The sequence below is a fragment of the Orycteropus afer genome, unplaced genomic scaffold (assembly GCF_000298275.1).
Source record: "Orycteropus afer afer isolate SDZICR_OR568_19922 unplaced genomic scaffold, OryAfe1.0 scaffold00131, whole genome shotgun sequence".
Taxonomy (NCBI): Eukaryota; Metazoa; Chordata; class Mammalia; order Tubulidentata; family Orycteropodidae; genus Orycteropus; species Orycteropus afer.
The window spans coordinates 7,767,741-7,780,827 of NW_006921718.1; the positions used below are offsets into that span (position 1 = coordinate 7,767,741).

Sequence of the window (13,087 nt, forward strand, 5' to 3'; positions counted from 1 at the left end):
TATAATGATCCCATAGGATAGAGCAGAACTGTCCCATAGATTTTCTAAGGCTGTAAATCTTTATGGAAACAGATTGCCTCATCTTTCTTCTGTGGAGCAGCTAGCTGGTGAGTTTGAACTGCCAACCTTTTTGGTTACCAGCTGAGCACTGTGCCACCAGAGCTTCTTACACACACACCACACACACACACACACACACATACACATTCATCACTTATGCGGCATGATTAGGTTCCAAAGACCAGGTCATTATGTGAAAATTGGTATTTCAGGAAATTCCAGCAACCAAATGCTTCTCAGGGTCCAGGAGTCATTTCTGAAGCCCTCCCCTGCAGCCACCACCCGCAGCTTGATTGTCTCCACACCATGACTTCACTTCATGACTTTCTACTTCAGGCAGGCAGGTTGGCCTGTGTCATTTCAAAGCACAGGCACAGTGAGTGGATTGTGTCAGGATTTTCAGTCAGAAGGGGACTCACCCTACCCCTATGCTGACCCAGAAGGAGTTTTTGCTCTCTGTGGAAACACCAACATGTCCCACCCATCTGGGACCACCGCTGGCTTGCTCCAGTACCCTTAGGTCAGTCCGCAAATGGCGGATCTTTGGGTCTGCGGTGAAGTGACCACTCAAGTCTGTGCCCCTCTCCCACCTTCTTGCAGACTTGCCGCCCAAAGCCGTAGCTCTGCTTGGATGGCAGGACAGCCACCAGCCTGTGGAACTGGCTGGGTATTCAAGCAGGGCTGTGGAAAACATGTGCTGGTTAATGGCCCAAGGCCCCATGTCTGACATTTTTTTTTTGATCTAAGACTGGGAAGAGGGGTAGGATAGGAGGGATCAGGGACTTGAGGTTCAGGAGGGAGGCACTCTCACTCAGAACATATGGGTTCTTACCTGGCTTTAAGGTGATTTAAGTAGGTTTTTTACCTTTGTTACAGATGTGAAATGTTGGATAATGAAACAATTGATAAGTGAGGAGTAGGTTTGTGTGTGCATATATATATATATGTATGTGTATATATATATATATATGTATATATATATATATATATATAAAAGTATGTTTATATGTACAGCAGTCAAATGCCTTAGCTACTACGCCACCAGAGCTCCCATATGTTGTTGTTGTTATGTGCCGTCGAATTGGACCCGACTCATAGTGACCCCTCATTGGGTTTCCGAGGCGGTATCATTACAGAAGTAGATTGCGCACCCTTCCTTCCGAAGAGTGGCTAGTGGGTTTGAACTGTCAGCCTTTATGTTTATATATACATTATGTATGTTTTCACTTCCATTTTCCACCTCTTTTTCCTACAATCTGGGTGATTTCCTGACTTTTGATTTCTAAAACTTCTATTGATTAGTATTTATTTCTGCTATCATATTTTGCTCACCAAATCTTACTTTTTTATGGTATTGTGGAATTAAAAATGTAAATACGAAATTAGAAATGTAATACTTAATATAGTTTTGCAATAAAAGGCCACTATTAAGGCCAGCAAAAGGGCGGGCCCCAGTTCCAGGAACAGGGGCAAGGCAAGGATGACTAAGCCCTGAACTCAACCATACCATGTAATTGGAGAATTCAAACTTAAACTTACCAATCGTTTGTACTCCCTCTGAGAATTCAAACTTAAACTTACCAATCGTTTGTACTCCCTCTGAGAATTCAAACTTAAACTTACCAATCGTTTGTACTCCCTCTGAGAATTCAAACTTAAACTTACCAATCAGCTGTACTCTCTCTCTGACCACCCCCTTGTAGTTTTGCCTTTAAATACTGTGTAACTTTGTTGCTGGCTGCTCCACTCCTCTGCCCCTGCATGGGATATGAGTCAAGCCCCAGCCCGCTGGAACTTCGAATAAACTCCTCCTGCTTTTGCATCAAGAGACGTCTTTCGTGAGTGATTTCGGGTGGCGTTATCCCTGACTTGGGTTGGGGAAGCCCTGCCGTAGGGGGGAACCCAACAGTATCCTTCATATTTCTTGGGTATAATCTCTTTTTTATTTCCCTTTAATGTTGCTAGGACTTCTTGGAATTTCTTTTGCTCTTATAGTTACACGTTTCTTCGGAGTTCCTTTCTTATGTTGATCTCTGTCTTTTATGCTGAAGATTGTACTCAGATGTCTGGAAGTTCTTGGCTGCCCATAGGTGTTTGTGATTAACACAATAAAGAAGGTGGTAGGCACTCTGAATGTGAGCTGGGCTGGGCGCCTGATGACTGTGCAGTGGTTGGACTTAGTCCTGTCATTTCATTGTGGGACCTCCTCAAATGACAGCATCTACAGGTATATTCTCTTGGGTTAGTTGTTTTCTTCAGAAGAGAGTCCTTTTAGCCTCTTGCTAGTGTTCAAAAAGCTGAGGGGAAGAAAAGGGGCTGTGGGTCTCAACGTTTATTTTTCACATTTTTACTTTGTACTTGGTTTTATATAATGTTTCGATACCCTTCCTTGTCCCACAAACTATCTAAATAACCCAAGTCCAGCCATTCCAAAGAGTAACCCGGTGTTCTGCTGGGTGGTAGAGAGAAGACTCACTTGGATAGAGAACACAGAGATCCTATTCCCCTATTTCCCTTTTACAGACATTCAAGTAGTCTTTTTCTCTTTCTGATTTCATCCCCAATTAGAGTTAACTGGTGGCCCCAGTTCCTCCTTTTTTTTTCTTCTCCTCAATTTATTTTTATTTTAAAATAGAAATCTTGTCTGACTACTAAAACCAAGCCAAACCAGTTGGCTGTTGAGTCACTTCTGACACGTGGTGCCTGTGTGTGTCAGAGCAGAACTGTGCTCCATACAGCTTTCAGTGGTTGTCATCTTTTGGATATAGGCACCTCTGGTGGATTTCAACTTCCATCCTCTGGTTGGAGCTTAGCAGTTTGTGCCACCTAGGTACTCCATGTGATTATTAATGTAGAACAACTAAACAGTACAACAGAGAACAGAAAGGAACCCTTGATTCCCTCAACAAAGGTAATAAGCACTATTAATAGTTAGGTATACTATGAATTAATTGTCTCTCTAGTTAAGTTTTGGTGAAAATATACATAAAATGTGTAACAATTCAACAGCTTTACATGTATAATTTAGTGGTACTGGTTAGATTTTTCAAGTTTTAGCATTTTTCTCATTATCCTTTTCCAAATTATTTTACTACTATTAACATAAACTCATTGCCCTGTAAGCTTATTGTATAACCTTTCTAGTTGCTGTTGTCAGTTTGATCTCATATGGATAATTCTCTCAAAGAGTTAAATACTTAAGGCAAACATTCTTTAGTAATTAAGCTAAACTATTATTTGGTTAGGAGCTCTGGTAGTGTATTGCCTAAGGCACTTGACTGCTAACCAGAAGGCTGGAGGTTCAAACCCACTAGCTACTCCTCAGAAGGAAGATGGGGCAATCTACTTCCATAGTGATACTGCCTTGGAAACCCAAGGAGGGGTCACTATGAGTCGACGGTACATAACAACAACAACAACATTATTTAGTTTAAAGATGACTTCAAGGGATAGTTTAGGTATAAGGTTTAAAGATTTCTTCAGGGCAGTATTTTGGGGAGAAATGTGCTGTATTTCCTCCAACCTCAGTGGCACCAAAAAGTCTGCATTCCGTGAGAATTTGAAATTCTGTTCCACATTTCTCCCACTTTGATCAGAATTCATCTATAACATCTTTGATCAAAATGCTCAGTAATGGTAGCCAGGTACCATTCAGTTCTTTTAGTCTTATGACAAAGAAGGCAGTTGTTCATGGAAGCAATTAGATGTGCATTCCGGTTCCCCTTCTATTCCTTACTCTCCTTCTTTCTCTGGTACTCCAGATAAATAATGACCACTTGTACCTTAGATGGCTGCTCATAAGCTTTTAAGACCTTAAGCCCTGCACAATGAAGAGAGAGATAGAATAGAAACACTGAAAACAATATTAGGCCAATTGACTGGAATGCTCCATGAAACCATGTCCCAAACCTCTGAACCAAGAATATAAATCCCATCAAGTGTTTGGTTGTATGTTAACAGTATCAGCAGCTATACTTGCTCTCTTTTTTTTCCTTTTTTTGTAAAAAATGTATAACACAACATTTGCCAATTCAGCCTTTTTCACACACATAACTTAGTGATATCAGTTACATTAATCATGTTGTACAACTATTTCTCTTAATCAATACCAGATTTTCCATCACCATAAACAAATCCACCAGATGGAAGGAATACACACAGTCACTGTACCAAAACGAATTGGTCGATGTTCATCCATTTTAGGAGGTGGCATATGATCAAGAGTCAATGATTTTGAAAAAGTTGAAGTTGCACTGAAGGAATTGGCAAAGAACAAGGCTCCAGGAATTGACAGTATATGCACTGAGATGTTTCAACAAATGGATACCACGCTGGAGGCACTTACTTGTCTATGCCAAGAAATTTGGAAGACAGCTACCTGGCCAACTGACTGAAAAAGATCCATATTTGTACCCATTCCAAAGAAAGGTACTTCCACAGAAAGTGGAAATTATCGAACAATGTCATTAATATCACATGAAAGTAAAATCTTGCTGAAGATAATTCAAAAACAGTTGCAGCAGTATATTGACAGAGAACTTCCAGAAATGCAAGCTGGATTCAGAAGAGGACATGGAACGAGGTATATCATTGCTGATGTCAGAGGGATCGTGGCTGAAAGCAAAGAATACCAGAAAGATGTTTACTTGTATTTTATTGACTGTGCAAAGGCATTTGACTGTGTGGATCATAACGAATTATGGGTAACATTGAGAAGAATGAGAATTCCAGAACACTTGATTGTGCTCATCAGAAACCTGTACATAGACCAGGAGGCTGTTGTTCAGACAGAACACGGGGACACTGCATAGTTTAAAATCAGGGTGGGAGTGTGTCAGGGATGTATCCTTTCAGCCTAATGACTCAGTCTGTATGTTGAGAAAATAATCCAAGAAGCTGGACTCTATCAAGAAGACTGTGGCATCAGGATTGGAGGAAAACTCATTAACAACCTGCAATATGCAGATGATACAACTTTGCTTGCTGAGAGTGAGGATGACTTGAAGCACTTACTGATAAAGATTAAAGACTACAGTCTGCAGTATGGATTATGTCTTAACAAAAAGGAAACAAAAATCCTCACAACTGGACCATTCTCACAATAAATGGAGAAAAGATTGAAGTTGTTAAAGATTTCATATTTCTTGGTTCCACAGTCAACACCAATGGAAGCAGCAGTCAACACATCAGATGATGTATACAACTGGGTAAATCTGCAGCAAAAGACCTCTTTCAAGTGCTGAAGAGCAAAGATGTCTCCTTGAAGACTAAGGTGCACCTAACCCAACCCATGGTATCTTCAGTCGCCTCATATGCATGTGAGAGCTGGATAATGAACAAGGAAGACCAAAGGAGAGTTGATGCTTTTGAGTTGTGGTGTTGGCAAAGAATACTGAAAGTACCGTGGACTGCTAAAAGAACAAACAAATCTGTCCTGGGAGAAGTGCTGCCAGAATGCTCCTTGGAAGCGAGAATGGCCAGACTTCGTCTCACCTACTTTGGTCATGTTGTCAGAAGGGACCATTCCCTGGAGAAAGGTATAGTGGAAGGTCAACATAAGAGGAGCCTGGCCCTCAACGAGATGGATTGGCATAGTGGCTGCAACCATGGGCTCAGGTATAGCAAGGATTATGAAGTTGTCACAGGATTGGGCAGTGTTTCATTCTGTTGTATATAGGATTACTATGTACTTGACAGCACCTAACAACAACAACAACATAAACAGATATTCACTACTTTCCAAACCATGGTTCCACCTTTTGCCTCCTTCCTGCCCCTAGTAGCCACCTTGCTCTTTATGCCTTTGCATATTCTTACCATTTCTTATAAGTAGGATCATACTTGTCCTTTTATGACTTGACATTTCTCTCAGCATGTCTTCAAAGTTCATCCATGCTATAGCTTGTATCAGGACTTTATTTCTCTTTATGACTGAGTATGTATGTACCATATTTTGTATGCATGTAGTATATTTTATTTATCCATTCATCTATTGATTGTTATTTAGTTTATTTCCACCTTTTGGCTGTTAGTGAATAGTGCTGCAATCAACACTGGAGTACATATGCCTGTTTGTTGTCACTGCTTTTTAAGTCCCTTGAGTATATACTTAGGAGTGGAATTGCTGGGTCATATGGTAGTTCTGGAAGCTCTGGGCCGCATAGTGCCTAAGGCATTTGACTGCTAACCAGAAGGCTGGCAGTTCAAACCCCCCAGCCACTCCTTGGGTTGGGCAAACTACTTCTGTAGTGATACTGCCTCGGAATCCCAAGGAGGGGTCACTATGAGTCAGATCTGACTCCACGGCAGTGTGTTGCATTTTGCGTTGCATATGGTAGTTCTATTTTTAATTTTTTGAGGAACTACCACACTGTTTTCCACAGTGTTTGTACCATTTTGCATTTTCACCAGCAGTATATAAGGATTTCAGTTCCCCATATCCTCACCAGTATTTGTTATTTTTCTATTTTTATCTTAGCCGTCCTAGTTGGAGTGAGGTAACATCTTCTTGTGATTTTGATTTGCATCTCTCTAATGGTTAAAGACATTGAGCATGTTTTTTATGTGTTTTGTTGGCCATTTGAATAACCTTCTTGGTGAAGTATCTACTTGAGTTCCCCCCCCCTCCTTTTTTGGCTTGTTTTTTTTTTTTTTGTTTTCCCTTGGCAGGTCTGGTTTTGGTTTGGGAAGTTGACATACTGGTCACATCTAGTCTCTAGGATACTGCTTACATCTTTCTTCTGCTGATAATCTGCCCACTTACTCTTTTTGTCTTAGGGGATTTATGCCTTTTTTAAATGATCATTTTAATAGAATTTTAGGAGAGAACAAAGAGAAACTTTTCTCTCCCAAACCATGATTAAACAGAAGTTGACCCTTGTTCTGTCTAGTTATCAGTCCCCTCCTCTTGGCAGTTTTCTCTTTCCAGTCTAAAATCATAACCCTTCACTTCATCTGTTTGGCACCATTATCCTTGACATCATTGCCCATTACTCTTCTCTCACACCTGTCCAGCAATACCCCAGTCCTGGATCATTCCAGTTGTCTGGCTTCTCTGCTCCAAAACACAGTCTGCTGGATATCTTTGGAGGAAATCATACAATTCAGGTTAATGCTTCTGTGAATTTATGGTCAGCATTCTAAGCTTGGCCTGTAATGCTGTATTCACTTGGCCATCTTTCTCTAGAGAAAGTGGCTATTTCGGTCCTTCTGTTCTCTTAAAACCTCCTGCCCTATCACCTTCACCTTTTTTCTCAGGGGAAAATCTCTTCTCCTTCACTGAGAAAATAGAAACCATGAGACTGTCTTACCTGTAGTCTAGTGCATCCCTCCCTGCCTGCCCATATCACTTTATCCTGTTATTCAGAAAGATTTCATTATATTACTGAGCCCCTCTTTTTCTCCTTTATCATCAGCTTTTCCCTCACTACCAGCATTTTCCTTTCACTGCCAGTTAAGTAGGCTCAATCATCTCTCCTATCTTGACCAGCCCCTTCTTGAGTCATAACTACTTTCTGTCCCCATCAGTCATCTTCTGAGCTCCTCTTTCTCCTCCATAGCCACATTCCGTGGTGGTATGTGTTACCGTCTTTTGTTCAATCTTTGACCCATTCCTTTTCACCTTCACCATTCTATTAGAACTGCTTTAGGCAAGGTTACCATTATTTTTATAGTTCTTATTTATCTGTAGCTCTAGTGGTACAGTGACTAAGGCATCTGTCTGCTAACCAGAAGGTTGGCAGGTCAAACCCACCAGCCACCCTGTGGAAGGAAGACTGGGCAATCTACTTCCATAAAGATCTACTGCCTCGGGAACATAATGGGGATTGCTGTGAGTCAGAATCAACTCGATGGCAGTGGGTTTGGTTTTTTGGTTTATTTGAAATTTATTAACTAATCTCTCTTCTCAGTCAAAGGCTATTTTCCTTTGACTTAGAAGAGAATACCTTTCCCTATTTTCTTTTCTTTTTCTCTGATGGTTATTATTCTTAGTTCCTGCTGTTCCCTCCCAACTCAGCCTACCCTCTTCTCCCCATTCACCAAAGTTGTTCTTCCAACGTATGAAGTACTTGGAGTTCCTTGAATGCTCCATAATTTCCTTTTACCGTTGACTTTTTCTCCCTTCCTCCCAGTGGGCAACTTTACATGCTGTATTTTTTACTATAATGTCCACTCCTTCCCCCTAGTCTCCTTCAGGATGAGTACCAGGACACATCCTTAATACCCACTGTGTCACAACTCCTTTCTCTGCTGTCCCCTACTCCCTTCTGGGCAGGGTGCTTCTCTTGTTAGAATACTTATTTTGATCAGTACATTGAAATTGCCCAGTTTTTTGTTTGTTTTCCCCACATGAATGTGTGAGATCCTTGAGTAGAAGAACAGTAGAACAGTGACTTCTTGACTCTTGTGTCCCTAGTAGTTTATAGATACATTACACATATGGGAGGTGCTCAGCAAATGTTTATCCCATGAATGGATCACCTTTTCTGGTTATTGCATTAGAGGGAGCTCTAATGGACTCATACTGGGCTTTCTTTCTGTATTGCTGGATTTGAAAATCACCCATGGGCTCCTTTTCCTAGAGACTGGCTTTGTGATGATCAGAATGCCCTGATTTTAACAGTGCATATTTTCTTTTTAGATCAGTGACACTTTGTTCTTTGATACATCAGATGATGAGGAACTTCGAGAGCAGCTGGATATGCACTCAATCATTGTCTCCTGTGTCAGTGAGGAGCCCCTCTTCACTGCAGATCAGGTAGAAGCAAGACCCCTCCACAAAAGGAAAAGGGAACTTAGAGCTAAAAAAAAAAGGGGTGTGTTATTGTGGTAATAAGTGATGGGTCGTGAGAATTTACTTATTTTTCTTATATTTTATGGTTATATAGGCTTAACAGGTAACTCTTTCATTAAAAAAAAAAAAAAAAGGTGTATGTAATCTGAAGCACGTGGGATTATGTGAGTCAAAAAGATTTTCTAAAGTAGGCATTGTTAAACAGGACAGCGATTATTGGTGGTGGTGGTGGTGGTGTAATGTGCCGTTGAGTCATCTCCGACTCATAGCAACCCCTCCTTGGGTTTCTGAAGCAGTATCACTATGGAAGTAGATTGATTGCCCAACCTTCCTTCTCAGGAGTGGCTGGTGGTTTTGAACTGCCAGCCTTCTGGTTAGCAGTCAAGTGCCAGACACTACGCCACGAGGGGAAGCTTATTACTTAAACTAAAAGCAGAAAAGAGATAGTGAATTTCCTACTTTTCTTTAGATTTATCCAAATGTGGGCAAATGACTGTGTGCGTGTGTAGAAATTTGTAATTTTCTATAAAATCCTTGGTAAAAATCATTAACATTTATTAGAAGTACATGTTGTTTACCCTACGAAGAAGTGAGCATTATTCGTTCTGTGCAATGTGCTAATAATGTCAACCCTGCATTCATTTTAAACTAGCTGAATCAGCTTTCTCATTTTTTGAATACTCTTCCCATCTCTGTTGTGTTGTCATGATGTGATAGAACTTCTTTCTGAAATAAAATGTTCCATGGCACATGGACTGTGAATTCTACTAAACAATATTTTCAGGATGCAAAGGCAAGGCCAGTGAGGATATTTACTATGGCAAATTTGGGAAGAATACATTTAAAAGAAACCAGGAAGAAGAATATTGCATGCCCCTTTGTTGTCACTGTGTCATTTGAATGCTGCTTAGTTATATTTGTGGTTGGATTGTTCCAGGCTGGAAAGGGTGCAGTGCAAAAAGCAAGGTAGTAATAGGTCAGGGTGGTGTCTTGAGGTGTGGCATGGTGGTATTCCAAGCAAAGAATGACCCTCAAAGTTCATTGTCCCCTCAGAAATCTGCCATAGTACCATAAGCCATTCTTGTTTTTAAGACTTGTAGAAGATTCTGCAGCCTCTCACAGAGTGTCATTGTACTTAATAATGCCTATTTTGGAAAATCTTCCCCCTAATTAAGGAGCTCTGATGGCATCGTAGTTAAGCACTTCACTCCTAACTGGAAGGTCAACAGTTCAAATCCACCATCTACATCATGGCGAAAGATGTGACAGTCTGCTCCTACAAAGATTGCAGCCTTGGAAACCCAGTGGAGCAGTTCTATTCTGTCCTGTAGGGTTGCTGTGAGACTCAGTGGCAGGGGGTTTGGTTTTTGGTTTCCTCCTACTTTACATAAGCCCACCTGTATCAAATTTACTTTTTCCCCTTAGTATAAGTGTTACCTGTTAAGCTTGCTAATTCATAAAACATATTAAATATGCTCATGCTATTTTACTCCTTTATTTAATTGTATTTTCTTTAATAGTTTTTTTTTTTTTTCATTCTTAAGGCCTACTTTCTAACTATTGAGTAATTTTTCTGACTTTTCATTAAATTTTCTCTGAGTTCTATATCCTTCTCCACTTTTATGTCCTAAAACAGGATAAGATATTGTTGTAGGAGTTCAGAAACAGTGCATATCATAGTAGTTCTCTTTATTGCTTAAGCGGCAGATGTGTTTATGAAAAATCCCCGCTTTTGTGCAGTTATTTTTCTCTTTAAGCATCTACATTTCAAATAATTTATGAATATCCCTTTATCTTTCACTGAATTAATATACATGAAATTCTTTTTCTGCTGTTAAAGGAAAGTTTTGCCATCATAAAGGTAATTTCTTGCTTTATGTGTAAGTTTTTTACACTGTTGCATTTTCTAAATTTTATGTCAGTTTGATTAAGTAGCTTTAGATCAAGCACTTGCATGGGGTATATGGTAAACTTTCTGTTACTTGCTTTCTTTTACGTGGAACTTTATGATCTATCTGGTTCTGGAAATCCTGTATATGCTTATAGCATTATTTAATTCTGAGACACTGCAAGATCTGGTAGGGCTGACTGAATCTTGGTGGGCATGCTCAATCATATTCTGGTTAATTTTGTATTTATTGTATGTTTAAGTTATTTTGAAAACTGATAGACCATGTTCACGCTTCCAATCAAAATTTTGATTGTTCAGAACACCTGCTCCTGCACACTGTTGATTAATAGAGAATTTAGCACATTTTTACTCCTGTTCTCTCAGGTGAATGCCATGTTGCAGATAGATGGGTTTTCCTATATATAGCTGATTAACAGTGGTATGTATTTTTTCGAAGGTTATTGAAGAAATTGAAGAAATGATGCAGGAATCCCCAGACCCAGAAGATGAAGAAACCCTCACACAGTCCGACCGGCTTTCAATGCTTTCCCAGGAAATTCAGACCCTTAAGCGATCTAGTATGAGCAGTTATGAAGAGAGTAAGAAAACCTACTTAAAGCAATGCTTTTTGTGTTTGCTGTATTTATTGAACATATACTCATAGTATCTCCAGAGAGCTTTGATTCTCACAGACTATACCCTTCCCTAGCCCTTGAAAAATACTCTGGGAATAGTTTTGTCATTGCTCAGGGACTGCATGTTCTTCACCTTTAACCTTGTTACCTATCCCAGTGCATAGTGTAGAAGGGTACTCAGTCGTTATTTGTTGAAGTCCCTGGGTTGTGCAGACAGTTAATGTGCTTGGCTGTATCTGAAAGATTGGAGGCTCGAGTCTACCCAGAGATGCCTCAGAAGAAAGACCTGGTGACCTAATTTAGGAGAAGCAGCAACAGAAAACCCTCTGGAGCACAGTTTGTTTTTTCTTTTTAATTGTGATTTGGGTGAAAATTTACAGAGCGAATTCATTTTCCATACAGCAGTTCACATACACTTTGTCTCATGACATTGACCACAATCTACTCCAGCGCAACAGCTCCCCTCCCACTTCCTCCTGATAGTTGCCTCTTCCCTGAGTCCATCCCTCCATGCACTCCTGCCCCCTGAGCTGTCTCCCTGTGCATAAGCAGCCCTTCTTTCTCCCATGATTGTTCTTTCCAAGGAGTGTATCTACCTCAGGTAAATGTTCACCTCATATGCCTGTATTTTGTTTGGCTGGAAGCCACAGGTGTGGGTTCAATTCCAGACCTGATGGGCAGCTAGGGGCCATAGTCTCAGTGGTTCTACCAGGCTCTATCAGACCAGCAAATCTGGTTCTACCCCCCCTTTTTTTTTTGCTCTGGAGCACAGTTTTAATCTGATGCTCATTGGGTCACTGTGAATTGTGATTAACTCACAGTTAATTAACTCAATGGTAGCTAGTTAATTATTTGTTGAAAATACTGAGTGGTTGAGTCTAATCTGTCATAATTCCTACTTGTACAAATGGTTGACTTCTGTACTACTGTGAGGAATTTTAGGAACCATGGATCTGTTTGATGTCTAGGAGAATAATGAACCATAAAAGTTGCACAATTGGTTATCATGAAAAGTTTCTGAATTACTGTGACCAGCCCATGATAATCCTGAGCCTGCTTACTGAGTGTGCATCTCATCTTTGCCATATGACTGGTCTTGCCTTGAGTAGACAGTGATGGGGTTCTTATCTGCTCAACTCATTATATCACGAGTTTCATCTCTGTGACATAACCAGAGGTCTGGAGTTTGGTCTGCAGTCCCTTTGGGTTGTTCCAGTCCCACTTTAATTTGTGTGGCTTCGTTTCATCCCATGGAAAGTCAGATGGGCTGAAACCTTCTGGATGGTCTGATTTGACCATAGTGCTGTAGATTTGGACTGAACGTTGAGTCTCTATCTTTCATGCGAGGGAGAGAAAGAGGGGGAAAAAAACCCACAAACCGGTTGTAGTTGAATCAGTTCCGACTCATGGCAACCCCAGGTGTGTCAGAGTTGAATTGTGCTCCATAGGGTTTCTAGTGGTTGTGACCTGTCAGAAGTAGGTTCCCAGGTCTTCCTTCCAAGACAATCTGGGTGGACTTGAACATCCAACTATTTGTGCCACCCAAGGATTCCTCATGTCAGGGGATGTATGAGAAAAAGCTGAAACGGAGTCTTGGGATATTTTTTTCTTTTGTTTTCCTCATCTCGAACAAAGATTCTCACCTTGGGCCACATGTGATTATATACTGATTCTATTTAATTCTTTCAATCTAACCCCTTCTCTCTT

At 40.5% G+C, this 13,087-nt stretch overlaps 1 protein-coding gene across 1 annotated transcript in view; it reads left to right on the forward strand.

Moving 5' to 3' along the window:
* Window positions 1-13,087, forward strand: part of FEZ2 (fasciculation and elongation protein zeta 2) — a 76,064-nt gene that overhangs the window by 19,285 nt on the left and 43,692 nt on the right. The window contains exons 3-4 of the mRNA XM_007945084.1: window positions 8,702-8,818; window positions 11,203-11,344. Coding sequence (XP_007943275.1) covers window positions 8,702-8,818; window positions 11,203-11,344 — 259 coding nt within the window. The remainder of the gene's footprint in view (window positions 1-8,701; window positions 8,819-11,202; window positions 11,345-13,087) is intronic.